The 25,460-nt window shown below is 39.0% G+C and overlaps 1 protein-coding gene across 1 annotated transcript in view; it reads right to left on the bottom strand.

The window, feature by feature from the left end:
• The window catches only part of tfa (transferrin-a), a 47,637-nt gene that overhangs the window by 17,025 nt on the left and 5,152 nt on the right, over positions 1-25,460 (bottom strand). Inside the window, exons 3-12 of the mRNA XM_073040744.1 lie at positions 24,224-24,326; positions 23,106-23,288; positions 20,272-20,407; positions 15,971-16,026; positions 14,090-14,262; positions 12,084-12,261; positions 7,909-8,045; positions 3,477-3,573; positions 2,911-2,955; positions 1,393-1,557 (exon numbers count right to left, since the gene is read on the bottom strand). Coding sequence (XP_072896845.1) covers positions 1,393-1,557; positions 2,911-2,955; positions 3,477-3,573; positions 7,909-8,045; positions 12,084-12,261; positions 14,090-14,262; positions 15,971-16,026; positions 20,272-20,407; positions 23,106-23,288; positions 24,224-24,326 — 1,273 coding nt within the window. The remainder of the gene's footprint in view (positions 1-1,392; positions 1,558-2,910; positions 2,956-3,476; positions 3,574-7,908; positions 8,046-12,083; positions 12,262-14,089; positions 14,263-15,970; positions 16,027-20,271; positions 20,408-23,105; positions 23,289-24,223; positions 24,327-25,460) is intronic.

Here is a 25,460-nt window from a genome sequence, read left to right on the forward strand (position 1 = left end):
GACAGATTGCAAGAAAGGCTGTTTTCTTTAAGACAGAGGAAACTGGAGGGACATAAAGTGGTAAGAGGCCTAGATGGTGTGAACACACAGGACCATAGTAGAGAGGACAAAAGCTAGGAAACAGCATAGATTTAAAGCAATTGTTATAAAGGGATTTGAGAGGAAAGAAAAACATAATGAATAATGGGTTATCTAGAAATTTTTGCCTGAAAGGGTGGTGGAGGTAGAATTGTCCCTTTTTGAAGAACTGAATATGCTAGTCTGGAGTTTGGAATTTAAGGCCCTTCGTTAGACTGGGTCAACCATGAATGGTACATCCTAGCTGTCTGCGTCGAAGTCAGTACACAAGCCAGGGTAGTATGATTTGGAGAACAAGCCGTTGTCCATGCAGCAGGCTCCCCCTCTCCAAGCAGCTGATGAATCCAAAGGAACGGCAGAGACTGAACAGTTTGGCACCAGAGGCATCATTGGAGTTGCCAGTTAACATTGAGCTGAACGTAGGACTGCCTTAGGAACTCCAGCTTCGGATTTTTGCTTGAGCTTTTACTCCCAAAGTTTTCCCCATGAGTAGGTATAGTCACAAGGCTGTGGCTGTTTGAAAACAGAGTTGTCCTTCTCTAGGATGAGCTGGCAAGCCCCATCTGTCTGCAATGACTGGTTTTGAGGCATGAGTAACCCAGCTTTGTCCCTTCTTCTGTTAGTAGAAATGGTTCTGCCAGGCTTAGTAGCTAAGCCACATGGGAAAACTAAGAGCTGACTTGATTGTCAGAGGCTATTTGAGACGCATGCCAATGGAAGCATTTAATAGATAGTGGGAGCTTATCCCCACTATGTCCCCACTCCGACAACCTTAAGGCCAGCAATTACATTATGATCAAACTGCTTCTATAGTTAGTATGACTCATCCTTCATGAAATCTCTAGCATGGAACTCTCAGTTCAGTTCTACACAGGATTGAAGTCCTTCATCCTGTACACAAACCCTAAGTTCACATAGCAGAAGAGATGTCTACCACCAATGAAACAAACTGTTTTTCCACTAGCTATGGCCTGGCAAGTCCAGAATCACAAATATATAAAAGGAGACTTACAGCTTTGTGTTTTGAGGTTGTAAAGAAAGATGAATGAAATGGTGTCAGTAGGAAGCAGACACGAAGCAAAAGTTTTTAGAAGCATTAGAAACAAAAGCAATGTTCAAAAGTTGAAAGGACAGATTGTGCAAGAAGTACATAGAAGTGAAAAAAAATAAGAACCAGAAAGTACCATCAATGGACAAGAAAGCAAGTGGTAGGAAGAAAATTTATTTATTATGCCCCGGGAATATTAGAAAAAAAACAGTATTTCAATCAATCTAAAATTTTCCAAGGGAGAAAAAGAATTGATTCATACTTACAATTATAAATATCACAGGCATTGATTTTTCCCTCTTCAACCAATGTTCCCATGGGAACGTTCCACCCTGCAGTGCGGCCAACAGCCGTGTGACAGGACTTCTTCCCCTTCAGCTTGCTCCAGGTCAGGCTTCGATCTTTCACGACAGCCACAGCATAGTAAGAGGCTATTAAAAGATTAATAATTTATATTAGTCTCAATGAGAAACAAATATACATATTTAAAGTAGAACAATATGTCAGCTTTGTGGGTAAGGCACTGGAATTAGATTTGGATTGTTCCAGCAAAAAGCAGAACGAGTGTTGATGTGCTGGACAATTTTCTTCTGTGGTGTTAACTTTTGTGGTATATGTATATATATATATGAAATATAGTGCATCTGATTCAATTGTGAGCATGATATTGCAGATTTCATTTGCATATTTTCAGAACATGAGTGTATTGGTTTGTACCAAGAGCGCCTTCTTCTAAAATCCATCACCCCTCCCTGGGGCAAAGGCCACCAACAGGAGCTCACTAGAGTCCTCAATCCTGTCCCAGTCTTTCACCTTGTCTCCAGGTGCAGCCCATCTTCTTGGTGTATCCCTTCTCTCTCAAGGTCTTTAGAGCTTCTGTTGGTGTTTCAGTAGCACTGAATATTTATGGAATGGGGTGCTAGCTCTAAATCCAACCCTCCACCTTTTGCTGCTGGGCTTGAAACCACCCAAGGCAGGTTTGGACCAAGAACATGTTTGGAAGAATTTAGACAAGTGGAAGGTAGCAATTTGACTGGTGTCTGTTCTGAGGGCAGCAGAGAAGGGTGCAGTAGGAATGATCTATGACTGCACTGAGGTTTGGGGAGGAAGGTGATGGGTTTAGATCAATGTGTATACCAGGATCAAGAGTTGGGTGTTTGTGGGGTAAAGGAATGGTCAATGTTTATGCTGAATTCGTAAAGATAGAGTAATTGTAGAAGGCCAAAGATGGCAGATGGTAATCAGGTTTGTATCAGCAAGACTTGGAATCCACCCCAGTACAAACCTGGAGCTTTGTTGGCTGAGAGGATGAAAGGATGCTCAAGATGGATGAGGTCTAGTGTATCAGTAGCTCAAGAAGTTGGGTCTTGGTCTTCAGAGGACTGTGAGTAAGACCAGGGATTCTATACAGAGGGTTGTTGCTGCAGTACGTAAGGCAGCACTAATCGGGTCAAAGGTAAGTGTGAGACTTTAAGGTAGCAATGAAACTTGGACATAAGGTACAATAACGAATAAACTCTTCTCAGGCTCCAGCCAGGTACAGGTATCGACTAAACTGACATTTTGATGACTAACTCTGCCATCTTCATCAGGGATGATGCCTGATCCCTGATGCCTGCTCTCTCATTCAATACGATCAATACTGATCATTTTCCTCAGTAACACTGTCCTGCTCTAAATCTGTAGATACTGATGGCAGAGTAGCATTTTTTTCAACACTGACCAAACCCAGTCTGTAAGAAAATGAATGAAAAGTGCCAGGGAAGTAAATGTTTAATACTTACGTGGATTTCCTGCAGTTGCTGGTTTTCTGCATGGGGCATGATTTTCTGTTAGAAGGAAGGAAGTAGTGTAATTTTAAATGATTGACAAATAATGGCCTGTAACACATAAATGTTCATATATACATTTGCCGGTTATGAAGAAGGGTCTGAGACTCAAAGCATTAAATATTTTTCTTTGTACATACAGTAGGCTGTAGGAGAACTAACATAACTTTGTGCCAATTCTATGAAGAATGAATATGTAACATTTACAACACCCAATCAACAACAGACAATAAGGGAATGTAGTTGCTTAGCAGGTGGAGGCCCCTATAGAAGGTTTAGACAACTATGCCTAGGCTCACAATAACATGACACATGAAAGTCCTTTCACGAAGCTTATTCTTCCAAAGCAGTAATCATCCTTGTAAAAGCTTCTCCTTTTTGAAACTAGGTTTTCAAAGAGAATGAGCTTGGATTGTGTAAACTGAGGATTAGAGATCCTCCACACAAGGCATCAAATCATGCCACAAGTTATTTGAGCCCGGGAGAAGTTAATGATTTAAAATTTCATGCAGAAAACTTACTTTTGTCGTAGTACTCTGCCATAACTGCAACAAGACCGCACTTTTCTGCAAGGTAAATCTGGCCACCATCAAGGGTCACTGCATCAGCATTGCCAAACTGCAACCAAAGTGATACTTAGTTTGTCTGCAGGTCTTTCTTCTCTCTCCTTTACTTGCTGCCTTTCTCTTAATTCACTCTACCTATCTCTCCCTCTCTCTAAACACTACCTCCCACCTCCATCCCAACACCACCCTCCTCCCCTTCCCTCCCAGTCCATAAACTTCCATATCTGTACTTGGTACATAAAGCCAATCATTCATTATAGACAGTACTGAGAAAGTCCAGCTATGTCCCTCATGCATTAATGCTATGTCACTGACCACCAATAACAGCTTCTCTGGGTTTGCCAAGTGGCCAGCTGATTTCAGGTATCAGTTTTTGGAACTTCTATAAGCTCTCCAAAGAGGAGATTGTTCAGAAGCACATGACTTTAATGTAAGATACAAAAAATAATTGAACACGTTAAGGTTAGATATTGTCTTGGAGATCTTATCTGTACCGTAACTAAAACTGGTATCAGATTGGAAGAGGTACTGTATTTTGTTAAAATTTTAGAACGAGAATACAGATTATGGGGCTGGAATGGTAAGGATGTTAAAAGAACAACACACAGTGACTTTTAAAAAATATATATAGTGATTTCTGATTAAATTGGGCATCAGTTAATCCACACAGCTGCTTATTTGGGAAAATTCATAAAGGACAAAAAAAATCAAGAAAATAGCCGGGATTCCTTTTGTTAATGTGAGACACTATATTGCTTAATTGGGACAGGAAACTGCTGCTGAATAGTTTCTAACTAGTAGCAGTTGCGTGAACTTGTGTGGCCGTTAGGCACTATGCTTTGCTTACAGAGAACAATTTTTAAATAGTGTTAACTATCCCTTACCAGAGGTACTACCCCTCCCTGGAAACCTCATACAGGGATGAATTCCTCTAGCGAAAACTATCAGTATTCTAGTAGTATTGGTAGTGATCTAATTTGTTCTGTATTTCATTTAAATACATAATTTGTATTCATTTAAAAGGTAGTTTGTCTTTTTTATACCGTTTTTAATTATTTCCATGAAGGTTTGGCTATTTAACCAGAATCCACTGTACATTGTAGGAATTAGAGAATAATTTTTAAAAATTATATCACTGAACAGAACACCAAGTTAAATAAATGGAAGCAGTGCAAACAATGTGGAGTAAAACAAGGAATAAATGTACAAACGTTTGTAGAAAACAACACGAGTGAATCTGCATAAATGTAGAAAAGTTTTTTAAAAAAGGCAGATGCTGGAAAACTGGAATAAAAGCAGAAAATACTGGAAGTAGTAAATTTGGCTGTGTCTGTGGGAAGAGAACTCTGGAAGATGAGTTCAGAAATGCAATAATTACATTTAAAATAAAGAAGAGGTGTTCGACAAGTTAGATTGCTAATCTTTTAACAAGCGAGGAAAGATATAGCAGAGGCAATATAACACATTTTTAGAATCTTGTTATGTACGCCACTGAATTAGTAGTAACTAATGTACACATCCATTTAAGAAGGAAATCAGAAGATACTCAAATTAGTATTAACCCATCGATTAGTACCAGTGATGGGAAAGATCATCTGAGTCTGACTGGAAGGAAAATTAAAAGAAAGCAAAGATACCAAAACATAAAAACAATTAATTATGATATTCAGAAGAAAAAACTACTGCTCGATCAACATGATTTGTGTATAGTTGTAGAGAGAGTCAGCAATGGTTATATAGTAAATGTAATAAATCTACGATTCCAAAACATTCTTATAAGCTTCTCATTGACCCATATATGAGGTCAGAGCATTGGAAATCCAGCAGGATATCTGTCCAGTGATTAAAGAAAGAGAAGAGCTGTAAAAGGAAGCCATTCAGAAAGCCAAACGGAGAATCAAATAATACAAGGAACTTTAGTGAGAGACTAAAACCATACTGCAGATGCTAGAAATCTAAAATTAAAATTTTAGAAATGTTCAGCACATCAGCTCATTTCTCATTCCATTTCCAATATTTACTGGCGGTACCCAAACAAATCACAAGAGACAAGAAATAAAGTGAGAAAATAATTAGCAAAGTAAAAGGAGGATGCGGGATGACGTGATAGAGCTGTATACGATAATAAGAGGCACAGATGGAGCCAAAAGCCAGCGCTTTTCCCCCCCAGAGTGGAAATAGCTAATACAAGAGAGCATAATTTTTAGGTGATTGGAAAAAAGTATAGGGGGTACTATAAGTCAGACGCAGAATTTTTAAATGGAGAGTGGTAAGTGTGAGGAATGCAATGCTAGAGGTGATGACAGAGATGGATACATTACAACATTTAAGAGACTCCTAGACAGACAATTGGATGATAGAAAAATGGAGGGTACAATCCTGCTGGGAAATTGAAGTTGCGTCAGGGTGATAGACTGCAAGCATGCATGTATTTTCAGAAAGATCTAAAGGTTTGCCTTAGAAACTGTAGGTGATGAAGTTGATGCATTAGTCTTTAAAATCTCTGTTAAAGGTTCAAATCAAGAAACTCCAAAAGTGGGAAGTAATATGGAAAGATTAAACGAATGGAATTCATGAGAGATCATTTTGAAGGAATTTGAAGTCCTGTGAAGAAAGGAAACCCTGTGAACATTTTTTTACAGAGGCTATATGAAAATTTAAGTCATGCAACCAGCTATGTCAAGAAAACTTAAAAGACAAGACTTGAATCAGGGAAATCACAAAGGGCAGCACTACTAATCCAACGCTTTAACTGTAGGGAGAAATATCATCTTCAAGGTGGAGTAAAGAAAGATGCCATTCTGGGGATGATGTTGCCTGAGCTCAGTTAACAAACAGAATTTTAAACCTTTCCCAAGCACTTTCCCCACCCAATAAGGAAATTAAATTCTAAACTTCTGTATCTACACTGAGATCACACAAAGAAGTTGTGCCGTTCTTTGCCTGCTCTTTTCCTGCAGTTGGAACACTACCCTAATTGGATTGTTCCTGTTTTTTTAACTTCCAAAATGCATTGATTGTTTGCTGTAAACTTTGTAAATAAATTCCATTAATTTCAAATGTTAATTTTATGTTTTTCATCATAGTTGCCCCCTGACTTGTGGCTAATTTGCATAATTTACCTCAAATTTCTACAGCATATTTATTTCTATTGTTTGGGTAATTAATACATTCTAGTGAGAGATATACTATTTCTTTAGATAGACTATGCTGTGTTTAGGTATAATAATCTGATCATTCTCCTTGGTAGTTATGTAAAATGAGCAAGAAGTTTCTTATGAGTCTTGAAAGATGCAAACTGAATGATTATGAGCTGTGCACTTTACTACATCTCCTATTGAGAGTGTGCGTATCTTTGGCAAAGATCTTGTAAACGAACTTAACTCATAGAAGGAAGTTAGTGTTGGAGATTGGTCTGCCATACTGTGGCCTATTGGGAGTACTGTTAAGAAGTCAGCAAAAGTCTGCCTAAGGCTCTTCACACATGCTTCAAGTATTTTCCAAGTTCTGATTTTTCATTTGATTTGTTTTCCCTTTTTGGATTCCTCAAATAAAATATGATTGTTAATAGTTCAAACATTAAGCATAGATAGTGGAAGTTAGGCAAACAAAGAAGGGAGAAAGAAATAGAAACATTTACAGTATTAAACATTACGTGCTGGAACTTATGGATATTAATGCTTAACAGATTAGTGGAGCCTCTACAGAATTCCATCAGAACTTTTCAGAATCCAACAGGTTCCACAGAATAGAGCAATTGTCCAACCTTTACTAATCATTAAAACCTTGCAATTCTAGAAAAAATAATCAATAAATTGTTATTGTTTTAAATAGAGATTCAGCTGCTCCATTTAAACTCTGATGATTAACTTGGAACTGTCTTAATGGGGCAATGAGGAGGTAAATTTGTTCTGCACTTCTGGAGAACACAGGGAAAATGGAAAAATATTCTGATTCAGGTGGACTGAGGACTTGCTAGAATTTTTTTTCCTTGGAGCATAGGAGATTGAGCTGATTGTACAGAACTGTATAAAATCATGTGGGGCATAAATAGCGACAATGCACAATCTTCTTCCCCAGGGTTGGGGAATCAAGAACTAGAGGCTTAAGGTGGGAAGGGTGAAGATTTAGTAGGAACATCAGGGCAAATGTTTTTACACAGAGGGTGGAATATATATGGAATGTGTTGCCAGAGAAAGTAATTGGGACAGGTAAACTAACAAAAGACAGTTGGACAGTGCATGAATAAGAAAAGTTTAGAAGGATATGAGCCAAATGTGGGCAAGTTGGACTAGGTTGGACCTGTTTCTGTGATGTATAACTCTATAATTCTAATTGGTCATTTAAATAAATGTTACAAATGCTTTGTAAAACTTTGCTGTATTACCATGATTTGTTTGATGCAGTCCTCAGCACTATCACCTGACACACAGTCAACTGCTGTAGCCCAGTTATCACATTTACTTTTCTCTGCTTCGCCAATGGTACACCAGCGTAATTTGACACCATCTGAAACACTGGTCTCTGTAACGTAAACAATTGATAAGGCCGTTAATCTTTTTCAGTAAACTATAATGCAGCTACATTTCAATCATTCTATCCCTATATGAACAGACAGGTATTAATGCTACCTATCCTGGAGAACAAAAAAGGAAGAGGAGCTCCCAATAAAGAAGCTAAAGAAAACCCCCTTACCGAATTCTCCTCCAAATGTAGCCATGCAGGACGGTCCTGGTTATCTATACCGTGAATCCAAAAAGCTCTTAGTCCTATTGTTAAACATACTTTAAAAATTTGGTTTCAGTTTTGTAGATTTTTTGAAATAAATAACTTTGCACTCCCTAGTAATATCCATTTTAACTTTTTCTTTAAACCATCAACTCTGGATAAGGCTTTTTTAATATGGAAAACCAAGGGAATAAAAACTTCTTTAGATTTGTTTTTAGAGAACTGTTTAATGTCTTTTTCATAGTTAGTGGATAAATATAATAAATCTAAAGCACATTTTTTTAGATACTTACAAGTTAGGAATTTTTTACGTGATTTTTTTACTGAATTATCCATTTGTTCATTTACCAAATATGATACATGCTATTTTTCAGCTTAAACCATTTCAAAAACGATTGATAGCCATTATATATAAACAGTTAATGAATGCACGTATGATGCCCAATGATAAGGTTAAACGTACTTGGGAAATGGAACTTCAGCATTTACTTTCAGATGATCAATGGAGTAAAATTTATTATCTAGTTAGTAATTCATTTATCTGCGCACATCACTCCCTAATTCAGTTTAAGATAGTACACAGGGCACATACGTCAAAAGATAAACTAGCGCATATTTTTTCTAATATAAGCCCCACCTGTGACAGATACAATGCTGAGGTGGCTACTCTAATTCATATGTCTTGGTCCTGTGCAAAGTTAAATAATTTTTGGAGGGATGTTTTTAGAACGTTATCAAAAGTCATAGGTGTAGACTTACAACCTAATTCACTTATGGCGATCTTTGGGATTATTCCAGAGGAAACAGGAAGTATTCCTGCTTCCGCTCAACATGTGATAGCCTTTTCAACTTTACTGGCTAGGAGAGCTATCTCGTTACACTGGAAAGAGTCTAATCCACTTACCATTTTTCATTGGCTCTCCTCCATTATGTCCTGTTTAAGTTTGGAGAAAATTAGAAGCCAGACGTTTGACACATCTTTTAACTTTGAGCAAGCCTGGTGACCTTTTATTCAATATTTTCATATGGTTTAATTTTTTTCTCTTTTTTTTATTTTTTTAGGTAAAATGTTTTTTCTTTTTTTTCTCTTTTTTTTTCCTCATTATCCACGAAGGTTCAGAACTGACCAGAAGGATTTTTTTCTTTTCTAATTTTATCCTCAAATGGACTGCCCAGTCTCTTTTTTTTTTGCTTTAGGTTAGTTTAGTGGGTTTTTTTCTCTCTTTATTATAAAAATTTCCAGTCTTTTTTTGTATGAATTGCCCAGAGGAGTTGTGGTCCTTTGTTTATACACAATAGCTTAATATTATATTTATATGACTTTGACAGTATATATCTCTTTTGTTGTTTGTACATTTTTATTTGATATAACTTCTCCTCTGATTTGTATTTATTCATTTCTTTGTTTAAAAATCAATAAAAAAAGTTTGAAAATGAAAAAATGAGGTATTAATACTGGGGCCTCTGGTACTGGGGTGGGGAGGGGAAGTAGTGGGGATAAGGTCCCACTACTCACCCAATGGTGAGCATCTCAAGTAGCCTCTGACAACCAAGTCCAGCTTCTGGCCTTCATGTGTGGCTTAGCTACTAAGCCTGGTGGAACCATTTCTACTGACAGGAGAAGGGGCAAAGGCGGGTTACAGGTGCTTTAAAACCAGTTGCTTAGCATGGGGTTCATCAACCATGGTTGGCAGCTCATCTAGGAGTAGGAAAGCTTTGATTTTGAACCTCCACTGCCTTGCTGCTATACCCACTCATGGGGAAGCCTTTGGGAGTCAACCTCAAGGAAAAATCTGGAGCTGGAGTCGCTAAAGCAATCCAATTGAGTTCAACAGTGACTGGCAACTCCTGCGATGGTGCCAAACTGCATCGGTCTCTGCCATTATTTTGGATTCATCAGCTGCATGGAGTGGGGGAGCCTGCTCTTGGGCAACAGTTTGCACTCCATATGGTACTGCCTTGGCTTGCGTATCAACTGACTGCCACAAAGTAGACAGCTAGGATGCAACATCCATGGTAAACCTTGAGAAACAGAAGTCCTCAAGATTGGTGTTGGTAACTTTGTAGGTGACACAAAGATTGTTGGAAGTTGGACAGTAATAATAGGTTGTCAAATGTACATTTCAGATGTAAGTTAAAAAAAATGGAGTTTAATCTGGGGAAGTGTAAGGTAATGAGAAAGTGGAAATTATACAATGCCAGGATATCTAACAGAATTGACGTATACAGGGATCTTCAGTCCCAAGTCAATAGCTCCATGAAAGTGGGGACACTGTTAGATAGAATGGTAAAGAATGCATATGGCATTCGTACATTCACAGTTGGGCATCGAATAGGAGTCAAGAAGATATACTGGATTTCATAAAACATTAGTTAGACTGGAATTATGGTACTATGTGCAATCCTGGTTGCTCCATTACAGGAAGGATGCTGAAATTTTGGAAAGGATACAGATGCTACCTGAACCATAAGGAGAGATTGGACAAACTTGGGTTGTTTTCTCTGAGGCATCAGAGGCTGAGTAGAGAGCTGATAGATGTTTATAAAATAATGAAGGGCATAGATTGGATAGACATCTTCTCCCCAGTGTAGAAATCTCAAACACCAGAAGACATTCATTTAAGCTGAAACAGGCAAAGCTTAAAGGAGATGCATATTTGTTTTTTTTTACGTGGAGTGTGGTGAGTGCCTGGAATGGCCACCAGGGACAATGGTAGCAGCAAATATGATAGAGGCATTTAGACAGATACATTAATATGCAGGAAATGGTGTGATATCAAAGGTTCCAGGGAGAAGGCCAGAAACTGGGGTTGAGGAGGAGATAGAAAAAAAGGATCAGCCATGATTGAATGGCGGTGCAGACTCGATGGGCCAGATGGCCTCATTCTGCTCCTGTGTCTTATGGTTCATTTGCAGGCAGAAGAGCTTTTGTTTAATCTGGCATTGTGTTCAATACAGACATTGTGGTCTAAGGGCCTTTTTCTGTGCTGTATTATTCTATGTTCTGAGAATGCAAGTTAGCAAACTCAGGAGTTCAAGCATCAAAAGGCATAACAAAGCAACAAGAACTACATTTCCCCCCAAAGACCCCAGTGGTAAAGGCCATTGTAAAACTAGTTACAGTGTAGAAGATCCCCTCACTACAGAAAGTGAACAGGTGACGATGCAGAGAGTGAAATGACATTAGCACAGTGGACTCTGTGTGTCAAAAATCAGAGTCCCTCATCTTTAACCATTGGAATGAAAATCACCTTACCCACTGAATACCCTGAAATCACCCCAAGGATAAACCCCTTCAAGGCTTATATTAAGAAGATAAATTATGAGGCAGTTGGATAAATTGTTTCCAGTTTAATCTTTCAGAGAGATGTAATGAGAGGAGATGGTATTCTATAGCACATTCTATAGTAATTAGTTAAAGGGGCTTCACAGGTACCCAGACGTGATCCCTAATCTAGTGGATTCAGCTAGAAGTAACTTCTAATCATTACTTGCATTACAGAATTAGATTACAAGTGGATTTCCTTTCAATCGTTCAATAAACATATGCATTATTCTTCTACTTGTATTTTGTTTACTGCATGTTGCCAAGGTATGACCTAACTTCATTCACCAGACAATCGGCATCCACTGCAGCATACAAAGCACTGGAGGAATTCAGCAGGTCAGGCAGATAAAACAGAGGGAAATGGGCCTTCTTAGACTGTCCCCCCACCTTCTTATACTGTCTGCACCCCCCCAGCCTTCTCAGACTGTCTACATCGCCTCCTTCTTTCCAGTCAAATGAAGGGTCTCGACCAAAGTACTTTAACTTCTCAACAGATCTTATCCTACCTCTCCTCATGGCCTTTAGAGCTGATACATAATTCGGGCCGAGATAATGTAGGTAGTCCATTCCTTCAGGGAGGCGAACAAGCTTTTCTGCTGAATCTTTAAACATCAGATTCTTTTGAAGATATTTTGTTGACTGGAAAAGCTTAAAATCTGCAGTACTATTTTGCCCATATTTTGCCTATAAAACAAAATATTTAGAAACTCAGTGCTGTTTAAATAAATTCTGAGCTGTTACCTTTTATACTAAAAAGATCACTTTCAGGAAAACTCTGTTAACACAGATCGTTCAAGTCAGTAACACTTCAGTAGTGCAAACTGTACTATTGGATGTTGTTCCAACTGATACCCCAACACATCTCCAATTCTCTTCTTTTTCAGAATGGTGTAATAAATTTTCAAATTTAAAAGGGAGGATAGTTACTGGGTTTCTGGTGTGTTAAGAAGCATGGTAACCAGGATCTGGTGAACTGACAACGATACTCGACGACACCACAACTGTCTCGATGCTGTACACCACAAGTCACTGCCCAACAGAATAAGCAGGTGTTGGAGCCAACTTCTGTGCCCCTGGTTAGAAAGCATATTGAACCATAAGGACCATGCTGCTCAGAGGAAGTGTGAATGTGACAAAAGTAGTGATCTGACTACTTTTATAATCAACATATCTGAGAAAGCTTCTGATATGTTAATCAGGAAACTACTTGTGAAATGTGGCTTGGTTTTAAGCTGGGAGAGAGTTCAAGGAGCTTCAGTAAAGTTGCAAACATTCGGCTTTTGTGAGTATAAAGGACCAGAATCTACTCTACATGCACTGTTATTGCGTGAACTTCAAGTGAAAGACAAAAAACTGCTTGTAAAAATAGGTGCAAAGATCAAAGTCCAGCTGGATGAATGGAAGGCCAGTAGGAAAGGAGTCAACGGAGATATGAGGACAGAGGATTCATCAGATGATGTTGTGGATGTGGAAGCCAAGAGGAGAGATCAAACAGTGAAGAGAACAATAGAAGGATTAATAAGAGAATACTCCAGAGAACTAAATGGACCTTCCCAAGATTAAGATGCACAGACTAGAAGAAGAAAAAGGAGAGAAGAGATGGAGAGAAAGAATGTGAACGAGAAGAATGGTGTGAAAGAGAAGAATGGTGTGAAAGAGAGAAGGAACATGAGAAAGAAAAAGAAACTAATCAATGTAGATCCCATGAGAGAAAAGGAGAAGAAAGGTGCCCAGAGCTGTCAGAACCAGTTCCTGAAGTCTCAGAGTCAACTCTACAACCACCACAGAACCTAAGATTGTTTCACAGCCACAAGACTCACCAGAGAAGCAGAATGATCTCCTTGTCAGGAAAGACATTATACCACAAGAATAAGAAAACCTCCACAGTGCTTAACTCTTTAAACCTGAATGCGACAATTAAAATTTACTATGCTGTGGATGTCATTATATAGTAGTTGTATATTAAACTGTGTATATTATTGAGATGCAGTCTCTATTGAGCTGGAGTTTATAGCTAAGCAGGGAAGAGTGCTGTGTATTGAATATTTCAATGATATTTGAGTGATCTTGTATATATGTTGGCTGATTAAGCATTCTTGTTTAAATAATTAATTGTGGTTTATACAGTATGTAAAAATTCATTAATTGGTCATGCTACCAGGCGATTCGTGCACATCTCACTAAAAGCAAACTCGAAGTTATTCACATATTTTTGAACTCTGTGTCTTCTTTGAATTGGTTTAATGTTTTGAAATTACAAAACATAACAGACCTGAGTATTGACACTGCAAATTAAAAGGAATGCAGGGGTACAATCACACACTGGTGTCATGCCAGCACCAAAGCATCTAACAAAAGGCTTTTCATAGCACAGGCCTTAACTGGTGCATGCATATCTGATGTTGTGTGTTAGATAGACCCCATTTGGAAGCTGCAGCCTCTGCCTGTAAGTTCTTGGGGTTAAATCACTACAAATGTTCACATCTGTGAAGTAACGCTGCATTTCATGTACCTGAGCTCTTGAGAGGAAATCCCAGATCTTCTCATTCTTGTTATTATCAGCTGAACGACTTCTCACCACTACTGCATGGGCAGGGACTCTTGCCCAGTTACACTTCTTGTACTCATCAATGCTCTTTCTGGTACCATCCTTACAAAGAAGTCTGTAATCATTCTTCTGATCAGCTACAAAATATCATACAAAAACATTTTTACAGGAGAGGTTTTTGTACTCCCAACCCCTTAACCCAGTCCCAGTTTATATAATAAAGGTTATGTGCTAAGCAATTTTGAGCATATGGTCACAGTGTTAACATTTCCACACAATGTTCTTCAAAGATTAAAAAATTACAGAAGTAACAGTACTGGTAGACCCTTTGGCACACTTATGGTGGGGAAACCACAGAACGAGCTGTAGGACAATTAGAGCTATGACAAGATATGGCTAATTTTACTGGAGAAGGAATTGTGGAAGAAAATTATAAAGTTAAAATGAATTTTGGAATTAAATGTTGTCGAGCTTGACTAGCTAGATATTGCTCAAGACCTGGTTCATAAGGGTGACGAGATAAGAGGCAGACACTGCCCTGCTTGTGCGAGCTAACAGTAACCAGACATAGATCATGCCAGCAATAAGGTATTGTTAACCTTTTTCCGAGACTGTCTAGCAAGTAGCTAATTGAGGAACTATGTGCACAATGCTGGAAGAACTCAGCAGGCCAGGCAGCATCTGTGAGAAAAGAGTAGCCCAACATTTCAGGCCGAGACCCTTCATCAGGAATGAAGAAATAGAGGAACTAACTGTACACATGTATCTACGATTTTGTGCATCGCATGTAATATTAGTAAACTTGGTAATACCTAACAAATGCTTTGGAAATCGCTAACCAGGAATGTTTAGCTGTGTGCTATTGCCCAAAATTCACTGTATAAATCTAAGATGTAACCTGACATTATCGGAGTCGTAAGACAACAGCTTCCCATGATCACGTAATGAAAGGTTAACCGTATACCAAGGTCTGTGTCTTTATTTATTTATTTATTTAGAGCTACAGCACAGAACAGGCCCTGCCGGCCCAACATGCCACACCGCCCAGTAACCCACCTATTTAACCTTAGCATAATCACGGGACAATTTACAATGACCAATTAACCTACTAACTGGTAGGTCATTGGATTGTGGGAGGAAACCAAAGCATATTTCTGTTCCATAACAGAGTAAAGTCTCTCATAGTGATTGGCGACGAGATTCTTCTACGGTAAATCAGAGTAGCTTCTTCTACAGGAATCCAAACTGGTGACAAAAATGGAGGAATTAGGACTAAACTAATACTACTGATAGGATAGTACTTTCAAAGTATGGTGAAGATATAATTTCTAAATTATGACATGTCTAAATTGGATATCTCATACAAAAAATAAACTCTCATTTTACACACACACACACACACATACCTCTTGTTAAAAATGCAATCAACATGAATTTAGCCTTAGTATATGCACTGGGATCTGTCTTACTGTTTTCAACTACAGGTTACTGGTAGTTGAAGAGAAAAACATCCTCAATACATCTCACTAAGATTCCATGGAAAGATGAGGCACATTGTACAATCCTTATTCGGTTCACATTGTGAGTGGTTTTAAAGAATGGAGGGGTAGCACTGCATGCTGTGTGCGAACACAATTTTTGCACATGACACCTTGGATGTGCGTCCGTAGCTTTGCCACGGACTCTCAAAGAAATGGTGATAAGTACAAACCATTACAAATGTGGCTAAAGATGTCTCAGAAGTCTAACAAGATGTTGCACATGTAAGTAGAGTTTTGTAGACAGTAATATTTGCATAACTCAGATTTGAATGGGATGTAATATGGTTTTAATATACTTAGCTACCTGGGACTGTAGTGTGTTTCACAAAGGCCACTTCTCCAGCACCTTCTTTCAAACAGCTTTTTAAAAAAAGAAAGAGTCTGGTTAGTTTTCATGAAACAATTTCATTGCCAACCTAGAATATCATTGGACATTTATCACCCACTAAATGAAACCAATCTGATTGAGCGTGGAGCAATGGGTAACTGAGGAATGATATACCCTTGAAGTGCAAAGTCCCATGAGTTTAGGATGTCTCTGAGCATGATCACCCAGAGTGGAGAAGGATCTTTGGGACAGTATTGAGAACATCCAGTTCAAGCATTAAAACCACACAGAAGCCCAGTGCCAAGGTATGTATCAGCTTACAAAATTGCCTTCAAAGTTCAAAGTAAGTTTATTATCAAAGTATGTATATGCACCATATACTTCCTAGAGATTCTTTCCCTTCCAGGCATTCAGAGTAGAAAAAGGAAACACAATAGAATCAATGAAAAACTGCACAGAGACTGACAAACAACCACTGTGCAAAGGGAGACAAGCTGCGCAAGAAAGGAAAACAATACTCAATAAATAACACACACAAAATGCTGGAGGAACTCACAGGTCAGGCAGCATTCGTGGAACTGAATAAACAATACATTTTGGGCTGAGACCCTTCTCCAGTCCTGAAGAAAGGACTTGGCCCAAAGCATATTGTTTATTCATTTCCATAAATGCTGCCTGACCCGCTGAGTTCCTCCAGCATTTTGAATACTTTGCTTTGGAATTTCAGCATCTGCAGAATTTCTAGTGTTCATAAGTAAGAGCGGCCACTTAATTAAGTACACCTGTACATTAATGCCAATATCTAATCAGCCAATCATGTGGCAGCAACTCAATGCATAAAAGCATGTAGGCATGGTCAAGAGGTTCAGTTGTTGTTCAGACCAAACATCAGAACGGGGAAGAAATGTGATCTAAGTGATTTGACCATGGAATGATTGTTGGTGCCAGATGGGTGGTGTAAGTAACTTGGAAACTGCTGATCACCTGGGATTTTCACACAACAACAATCACTAGAGTTTACAGAGAATGGTGCGAGAAACAAAAAAAAAATCTCCAGTGAGCAGCAGTTCAGTGGGTGAAAACACCTTGTTAATGAGAAAGGTCAGATGAGAATGGTCAGACTGGTTCAAACTAACAAGAAGGTGACAGTAATTTAAATAAGCTGTACATTGAGGCAGCAATGTAGTGTAGTGTTTAGCATAATACTATTACAGCACCAGCAATTGGGGTTCAACTCCCACCACCATCACTAAAAAACCTTTTTGGGTCGCACAGTAGCGTTGGGGTTAGCATAACACTATTACTTTGCCAGTGGTGTGGCTTCAATTTCTGCAGCTGTCTGTAAGGAATTTGTACGTTCTCCCTGTGACTGTGTAGGTTTCCTTCAAGTGCTCCAGTTTCCTCCCACATTCCAAAGACGTATGGGTTAGTAACTTGATTGGTCACATGGGTATAAACAGGCAGCGCCAGCTCATTGGACCAAAAGGGTCTGTTTCAGTGCTCTATATCCAAATTTAAAAATTAAATTATAAGCATGGGGTGCAGAAAAGCAACTCTGAACATACAACACATTGAACCTTGAAGTGGATGGGCTACAGCAGCAGACCATGAACAGACACTCAGTGGCTACTTTATTAAGTACCTCCTGTAATAAACCACTAAGTGTAAATAGTATTGAGAACATGTGTTGTAGAATCCTTGAAAGTGAGTCCATAGGTTGTGGAATCAGTTCAAAGTTGAGGTTCAGGAACCTGATAGTTGAAGTGTGAAACTGTTCCTGAACCTGCTGTTGTGGAACCTAAGGCTCCAGTACCTCCTAAAGCTATGGCTTAATAATTAGATTCTAGGATAGTTGAGAGACTATAGTTGGAGAAATGCAGTTATCTTGAGGGATTATATAGTGGGAGGAGAGTAGAAAAAGTGAGGAATTTTGACAAGAATGAGAACCAATTCAGTTATCTTGGAGGACTACAAACCTGGAGGATATCAGAGATAGGGAGGTGCTTTGAAAACAACAAGGAAATGGGAGAAAATGGGATTCATGACTACTTGGACAAAAGTTTTGGTTCTTCTTAAAATAGGATGTCAAAAAATAAAAGCTTTAAGGAGGAGTGAAGGGTGACTTTGTCTCAAAAAACTAGATGTCTCAATGCACATGAAATAACACACTGAAGAATATAATCCTGTACCTCCAGAGCCAATTTGAATGTTGGAATCTGGAACCATTAGTTCATCAGTGAGCCCACACTGCAGTAAGCATGATGGATGTCTGGAGTAAAACGGAGTGTCAGCATCCAAGCTGGTGGTTCTATGTGTTATATCCTTAGGCTTCTTGTTATGCAGTATCAGGGATCTGAAGAACTGGGGAATTGTTGCCATTGTGTATTGGAACAGATTATAAAATAAGGGACATAGTGTAGAACGTGGGAAAGTACAGTAGATTGTATATGAATATACCAGTTCTTTTCTGCAGCTCCTCACAAACTGACACACTCTATTCAGTTGTGGCTCCTCTAGCCAATGCATCTTAGCCTGACCTCACTAATCTGCAACTGCTATTGGCACTTATGTACCAGCTTTTCCAGCAAACATTTTCCAGTGCCATCTAACTCTACCAGAGAACTAAGATGGTGAAATAGAGTTACAAAAGAGCTGTGTATTAAACAGATGAAAGGATTGAATATCTTGTCATATTACTAAGTTGCAGTGCAGTGTTGAAGTTCTGCAATGGCAGAGGTCCCCTTTAGTAGCTGAAATATTTAAACCAAGATCCTAATTGTCCTCTCAGGTAAGTGTCAAAGATCACAAAACACCTATTTTATAGAGCAGATTCCTTTTCATTTTCCTGATCAATACTCAATTAACAACTAACAGTAGTAAAAACTAATTACTTGGCAGGAGTGTGTTACGAATGTGCCACAACTCTGAGGGGCCGAAGGGTACAAAGTAGCCCCCTCCTTTTTGAGAATCACAAGATCGCTATTAATTCGGGTCTGGGACCCAGGAAATGAGAGAGAGACACGCAGAATCCACAAGGGTTTGGAATGTGTCCTGGCCCCCAGAAAGGCGGAACCATTGATAACGGCTATTGTCTCTTGGAGACGGAATTGTGTATTGAGTACTGTACTATTCATTGAAGCCCTCAGGGAATGACCAGAGTGGGCTGGTTGAGGGATTGCATCATCCCAACCTGATTGACATCTGAGACCCCGTGAGTAAGGATAAGAGAGGGTCTGGGGAACAACCCCTTCAGACGCACCAGGAGAAACGCTAGAAATCCCGTGATAGCGTTTAATAGCGACAGCCAGTGGGGCTCGCGTGCGTCCTTTTCCCTCACCTGGGAATTGGCGGGCTTACCATGGAAGAATGGCTTAGCTAAAGAAGAGGCCACCAACGAAATTTCGAAGGATCAACATCATAAAAAGGAAAAGCTGGCAAGTTCTAAAAATCTGTCTCTCTCTACAACCAAAAAGCTGCAGCCTGAATGAACTGAGTGACTTTTATATTTCCATCGGACAATACATTATCCCCTAGACAACGATAGAGCTATTTCTTATTGATTATTATTATACCCACGCTTTTAGATTTAGTATTGACGACGTATATTATCTGTATGTTTGCAATGATATTATTTTTGTGTATTTTTATCAATAAATACTGTTAAAAATAGTACCATCAGACTTCAACGGACCTCTCTATTTTTGCTGGTAAGTGACCCAGTTACGGGGTTCGTAACAAGTGAGAGAGTGAGAGAGAGAGGAGAGAGAGAGAAGCTGCTGAGATACATAAGTGTTGAGATGGACTGTAGTTTTTGATGAACTCTAGATCAATGTCTCTTTGGGGGTTTTGCTATTCCTTGCATGGTTGAGGGAGGGGGGGCATCGGTGCTTTTGCTGGTGCTTGTGTGTGGAATGCAGAGGGGGAGCTTTGGGGTTCTGATATTTTTGTCATTCATTCTTTGGGTTTTTTTCTGTTTCACGGATTTCTGTGAAGAGTAAGGATTTCTGGTTGTATACCGTATGCATTCTCTGATGTTAAATTAAACCATTGAAACATTTATAGGATTTTGTCATATGTACATCATCTGTCAATATTCAAATCATAAATATACTTTAAAATCAATCAGTTATGATAGAGACTTTCAGAAGTCATTTAAAGTTCTGTACAAATTGTTACATTATTCCCCTTGCCAAATAGTTTAAGATTATCTGATGAGTAGTATTTCATTCAGTATCAATCTTGATCATTTCAAACTGCAGAAAAAAATGAATACTCACTTGAATGCTCCTGTGTAATCATAATAGGGCTCAGCATGTGATCGTTGGCAGGTAGATTTGCACAGCTGACACAGCTTTGGAAATAGGGTTTTATCCGCACCAGGGACACAAGAGGCAGAGAAAAAATCTGACACAACTGGAAAAGAAAGTTGAAATTAATTAACAGCGTTAAGAATACAATTCCATAAGAGAACATTCCCAAAGCTCGTAGTATATGAGCATTACCAGAGTGAATGGCAAATAAAACCTATGCCTATTCAGACCACATGCGTGAAGGAGCTCAACTACAGAAATATATTTTCCTTTAAAAGGAATGGGAGAAATGCGATCAGTACAAAATCAGCAATGTTAGCAATGAGACTGTAACAGTAAAATATTTATGGTACATCCAATCCTGTATGCAGATTGTGAAACCCCACCACCAGCACTGTCTTCACTTAGATGTTCAGCTCCCAGCACAGAGAGTGTAGCTTCAGTGTCGTCAGTGCTTTACTCACTGAATGCTATCAGTTTGACTGAGTTTGCTTGACATTCAAAATCATTCAATGACATTTGAAAAGTTTTAAAAAATAAAAATACTGCTAAAACATTTAAAAGTAGTCTTACACTTAAAATGCTACAAAACACCATGACCTGCCAATCATTTGAAGCTTAGTTAAATAACAGATAAGAATGTCCTACCTGTCTCCAAGCAGCTGACTTCTCCCAACCACTTGAATGACACTTTCATGCTTGTACCAGGCCTATTCCCTACAGTCTCAATAAGCAGGCTTCTTAGCCTGAGAATGGGAATGCCTGTGTATGAGGCTCAGTATAGAATGCAAGATGACAGCTGCCTCCACCTTATGCTCTTAGCGGTTTTGGAAACTGGGTAAGTCCCAGAAAAAGCACTGGCATTAGAGCAGCAGACCTGCCCCATTAGAACAGAAGACCAAATGCTTGATCAAAAAGATATACTTTAGAAGAGGTAGTGAAATAGAGATATTTAATGGGGGGGGGGGGGGGGGGGCACGGTAGTATAAGAGCTTAGGGTCCTAGCAGCTGAAGTCATTATAGTCACAAATGCAAGAAAGTCGGCTGTCCTGGTGAAGGGTCTTAGCCTGAAACATTGATCATTTCCTCAATTCCATAGAGGCTGAGTTCCTCCAGCATTTTGTGTGTTGCTGAAGTTATTATAGCTACTGGTGGGATAATTCAATGATCCTCAACGAGCCAGATTTGGTTTCACACAAATTTCTCAAAGGATTTAGGACCAGAGATAATTATAAAAATAAAGGGGCATGCAACTGTTTAGGAATTTTTAAAAAGGATATGAATTGGAAAATTAAGGTAGTGTGATAGATATCCTGTGAAGTTCAGCAAACACAGGGAAATATAAGATTTTAGGGCAAAACATAGGATGATTTATTCAAAGGGGAGTCGAATGTGAAAGGTGGCCGAATAATGCAGTCAAGTAGCCAGATTAACTGGTAACATAAGTTAGTTATGGGTTTCAGCAGCAGACATGGGGCCAAAGGACTTGCAGTTAGGCAAAGCTTTTAAGGTGGAATTGGACATTGAAATGCCTTAGATGTGACATTCAAAGTTCCATTTGGGGACAGGCTACAACTAGTCTGGTTGGTTTCAAACCTCTGGAAAGGAATTTGAGAGTACATGACAATATTTCTGATTTATTAATTTATTTATTAGGCCACACTATGGAATCGGCTCTTCGGCCCTTCCAGCCATGCTGGCCAGCCATCCTCAATTTAATCCTAGCCTAATCACAGGACAATTTACAATGACCAATTAACCTATCAACTAGTAGGTCTTTGGACTGTGGGAGGAAACCAGAGCACCAGGAGGAAACCCACACCATCATGGGGAGAACGGACAAACTCCTTACCGACAGTGGTGGGAATCGAACTCAGATCTCTGGTACTGTGTAGCATTGCGCTGACCACTACACTACTCTGATGGGGTTAGAAAAGTTTGTTTTTCATCATTTTCAAAGTTTGTTTCATCAAATATCACAGTTGTAAATTTTAATTTATCCAATAATGGACTTTGGTCAAACCATTAACAATTTAGATATAGCAAAGGGAATAAGAGAAGTGGGATTCGAGTCCCATTATCAGACATATTCCAGCTGACTGTCAATCCATTCACACATCCCTCCCCTCACCATCCAACTAACCCCACCCCCACCCCCAAACCCAGCACTCCATTCAACTCCACTACTGACCAGCAGATGGATTGGATTCACCGGGTGGGTTCAATCTTTTCAATCTTTTTTAAGTTAACCTCTTTGCTACAATAGTACAAGTGAGGTAGAGAATAGCAAAAGGGGGATTCTGTAGGATTGGTACTAGGCAGATGAAGACTGGAAATGACTCAAACCAACCCAAAAGGCAAATTATAGGCTAAAAGAAATGATAGCAAACTCATGATTGGTTACCAGTCTAACAACAATCCCATAAACTCCACCAGGACGGAAGCTTGCTATTGTATATATAAGGTAAAGACAGAACTGTACACAACTCATGTAGTACACAATGTACTTGATCTCGAAGCCTCGTGTAGTGCATAGGCACTGATGCTTGACACTGCAAAAGGCTAACCTGCTCCGTGTGCACACAGCAAATGGAGGGTAGAGATAATGGGGAGGAAGTAGATATGAAATAGTATAAGTATAATTGTAACTTTGGATCAGTGCACATTCATTCCAGAATGAGTGACTCCCATGTTGCTCATCAGCTTGGAATAAACAGAAAATTTGTTCTGAAGGTAGCCTGTGTGAATTCTTTTCATCGACATGGGCATTGTAAAGTTTCTGACTGAAGAAAACAACTTACATTTTTCAACTCTGTCCTCTCTGTTCCATCTTTGTGGATAAAAATTCAGAAGAGTTCCTACTGGGATGATCCAGCCACTGGATTTTTTTAGACCAGTGTGGCATGATTTCCTGCCTCCCAACTGTTTGAACGTAAAGCTGCTATCTGCTTTTACAACTGCTACAGCGTAGTAGCATGTCTCTCCTGTAACAATACAATACAGAACATTATCAGAAGCATTAAAACATACAGTAATCTCATTCATATGCAACAAACACATTTCAATCCACCTAAATCTATTCTGGTGATAGAAAGAGGTTAAAATATATTACAACTTCTGTAGAATGCTCTGAATACACAAGTAATTATGCTTCGTAAATGTCTTAAGCAACAGAAAATAAAGTACAAAGTGAATTGTTGAAAGAACTGTGAAGTGAGATCTATCATAGGTATTGAGTATTTTGTACAAGGATAATTGCAATGCAGAAGTTACAAACAAAATTCTGGAGGAAATCAGCAGTTTAGGCAGCATCTGTTGAGGGAAATGGACAGTTGATAGGTTCGGTCGATGCAGGTGCTGCCTGACCTGATGAAATTCTCTGGCATCTTGTTTGTTTCTCCAGATTCCATCATCTACAGACTCTTGTGTAAAATAGTCAGCTCCATGATGGGTACCAGCCTCTGTAGTATCCAAGACATCTTCAAGGAATTGGTCTTGGAGGTAGTTGAGTTTATTTACCTCACGTTTTATTTATAAATGCTACATGGTATTTTGTTACATTTCCTATTGAACGAGGTGAGTTTAAAAGAAGTGTGGGAAGTAGAGTACTGGACAATTGAAAGCACAAAAACTAGAGCTCCAGTGTGTTGAATGTTAGAATGGGAAGTTGGAATGCAGCATGGTGACTGAGACCTGGGTAAGAGGAAAATGGAGCCCAATGAATCAGTGAAATGGGGCCGTAGTAGTGGAATGGAGTACCAGAATCAGGGCCGGGGAGTAGTGAGGAACATGGCAAACATTACTTGTGAGCCAAATGCAAATCATTATTAGATGGTAGATTATCAGCATCTTACCTAAAGTGATTTTGTTCCTTTTTGTGTATTTTGATTAATCATGTAAGTGTTTTGTAAGCACTTACCCGTAGTTTGTTCCGCTGCAAGTGGCTTTAGGCGTCCTTGAGATAAAAGGCCTCCCTCATATATATCTCCACCATCCACAGTTATAGCATCTGCTGTGTTATCCTGCAAAAAAACATGTATTATTTATTAGAGAGCTCGTTCCTTCTTTTCAATTTTAAGATTTACTCGCGCATCAATTTTTTCTCTCTGATTTTATCCCCTGTGCCATTTTGGCTATGCTGTCCTCTTCACACTTTCTATTAAAGTACATTTCTTCATACTTTATTAATTTTCAATGGGTATTTGTCTGCCCCTTTTGCCAACCTATCTATGTTCCCATGCACACAAGCTCTTCTCAATGTTTACCACTGACTCAAGCTTGTGTCGTTTGCATACCTTGCACACACATATCTCAGCAAACGTACATTAAAAAAACATTAGCCCCAGATCTGATCCTCAGGGAATATTAATACTGCCACCCTTCAGTCTGAAAATAACCATTCACCACTGATTCTGCCTTTAAGCCAATTTCTGATCCATTCTCCCTCCAGAAGTTTTAATGGAAGGGCCAATGTCAAGTCCAATTACCCCATCCTAAATGCCAAATGACTGGACCCTCTGGAACCGCCTCCTATGCAGAACTTCATCAAAGGCTTTGCTAAGGTCTGTGTAGACAACATGCACTGCTTTTCCTTCATCAACATTTCTGGTAAATTCCTTGTAAAACTCGCTAAGTTTGGATGCACAAAGCCATGTTAACTATCCCTGATCAGACCCTGTCTATTCAAATACTTAGATATTCAGTCCATTAGATATATATCTGGGCCCTTACTTAATATATCTGTCCCGTACCAGACCAATATAATAAAAACAATCATTTTTCAATTTTGAACTCCAACCCCCGACGATGAAGTCCAATCTGCCATTCCCTTCTGAATTACTTATATACCAGGATATTTATTTCTTTGTGTTTCATGCACCAGAACAACTATATTCCTCGGCACTCCACTTACAGGCAGTTTGTCCTCTTAGATATCAACTTACCTTTTCAATCAAAGATGCATGACCTCAGATTCTGCAACCTCAAATTTCAATTCCAAATTTTGGCCCCTTTTATCTAAGTCCTTTCAAAGTCCAAATATCATTATTCTTGTATGTTCCGCCACTTATTTTCATGTCACAAAATCTTACATTCTGTCTATTATTAAAGGCAATAAATAATTCAGGACCAAGTTCCTTGGGAACTCCATTAATTAT

The sequence above is a fragment of the Hemitrygon akajei genome, chromosome 3 (genome assembly GCF_048418815.1).
Source record: "Hemitrygon akajei chromosome 3, sHemAka1.3, whole genome shotgun sequence".
Taxonomy (NCBI): domain Eukaryota; kingdom Metazoa; phylum Chordata; class Chondrichthyes; order Myliobatiformes; family Dasyatidae; genus Hemitrygon; species Hemitrygon akajei.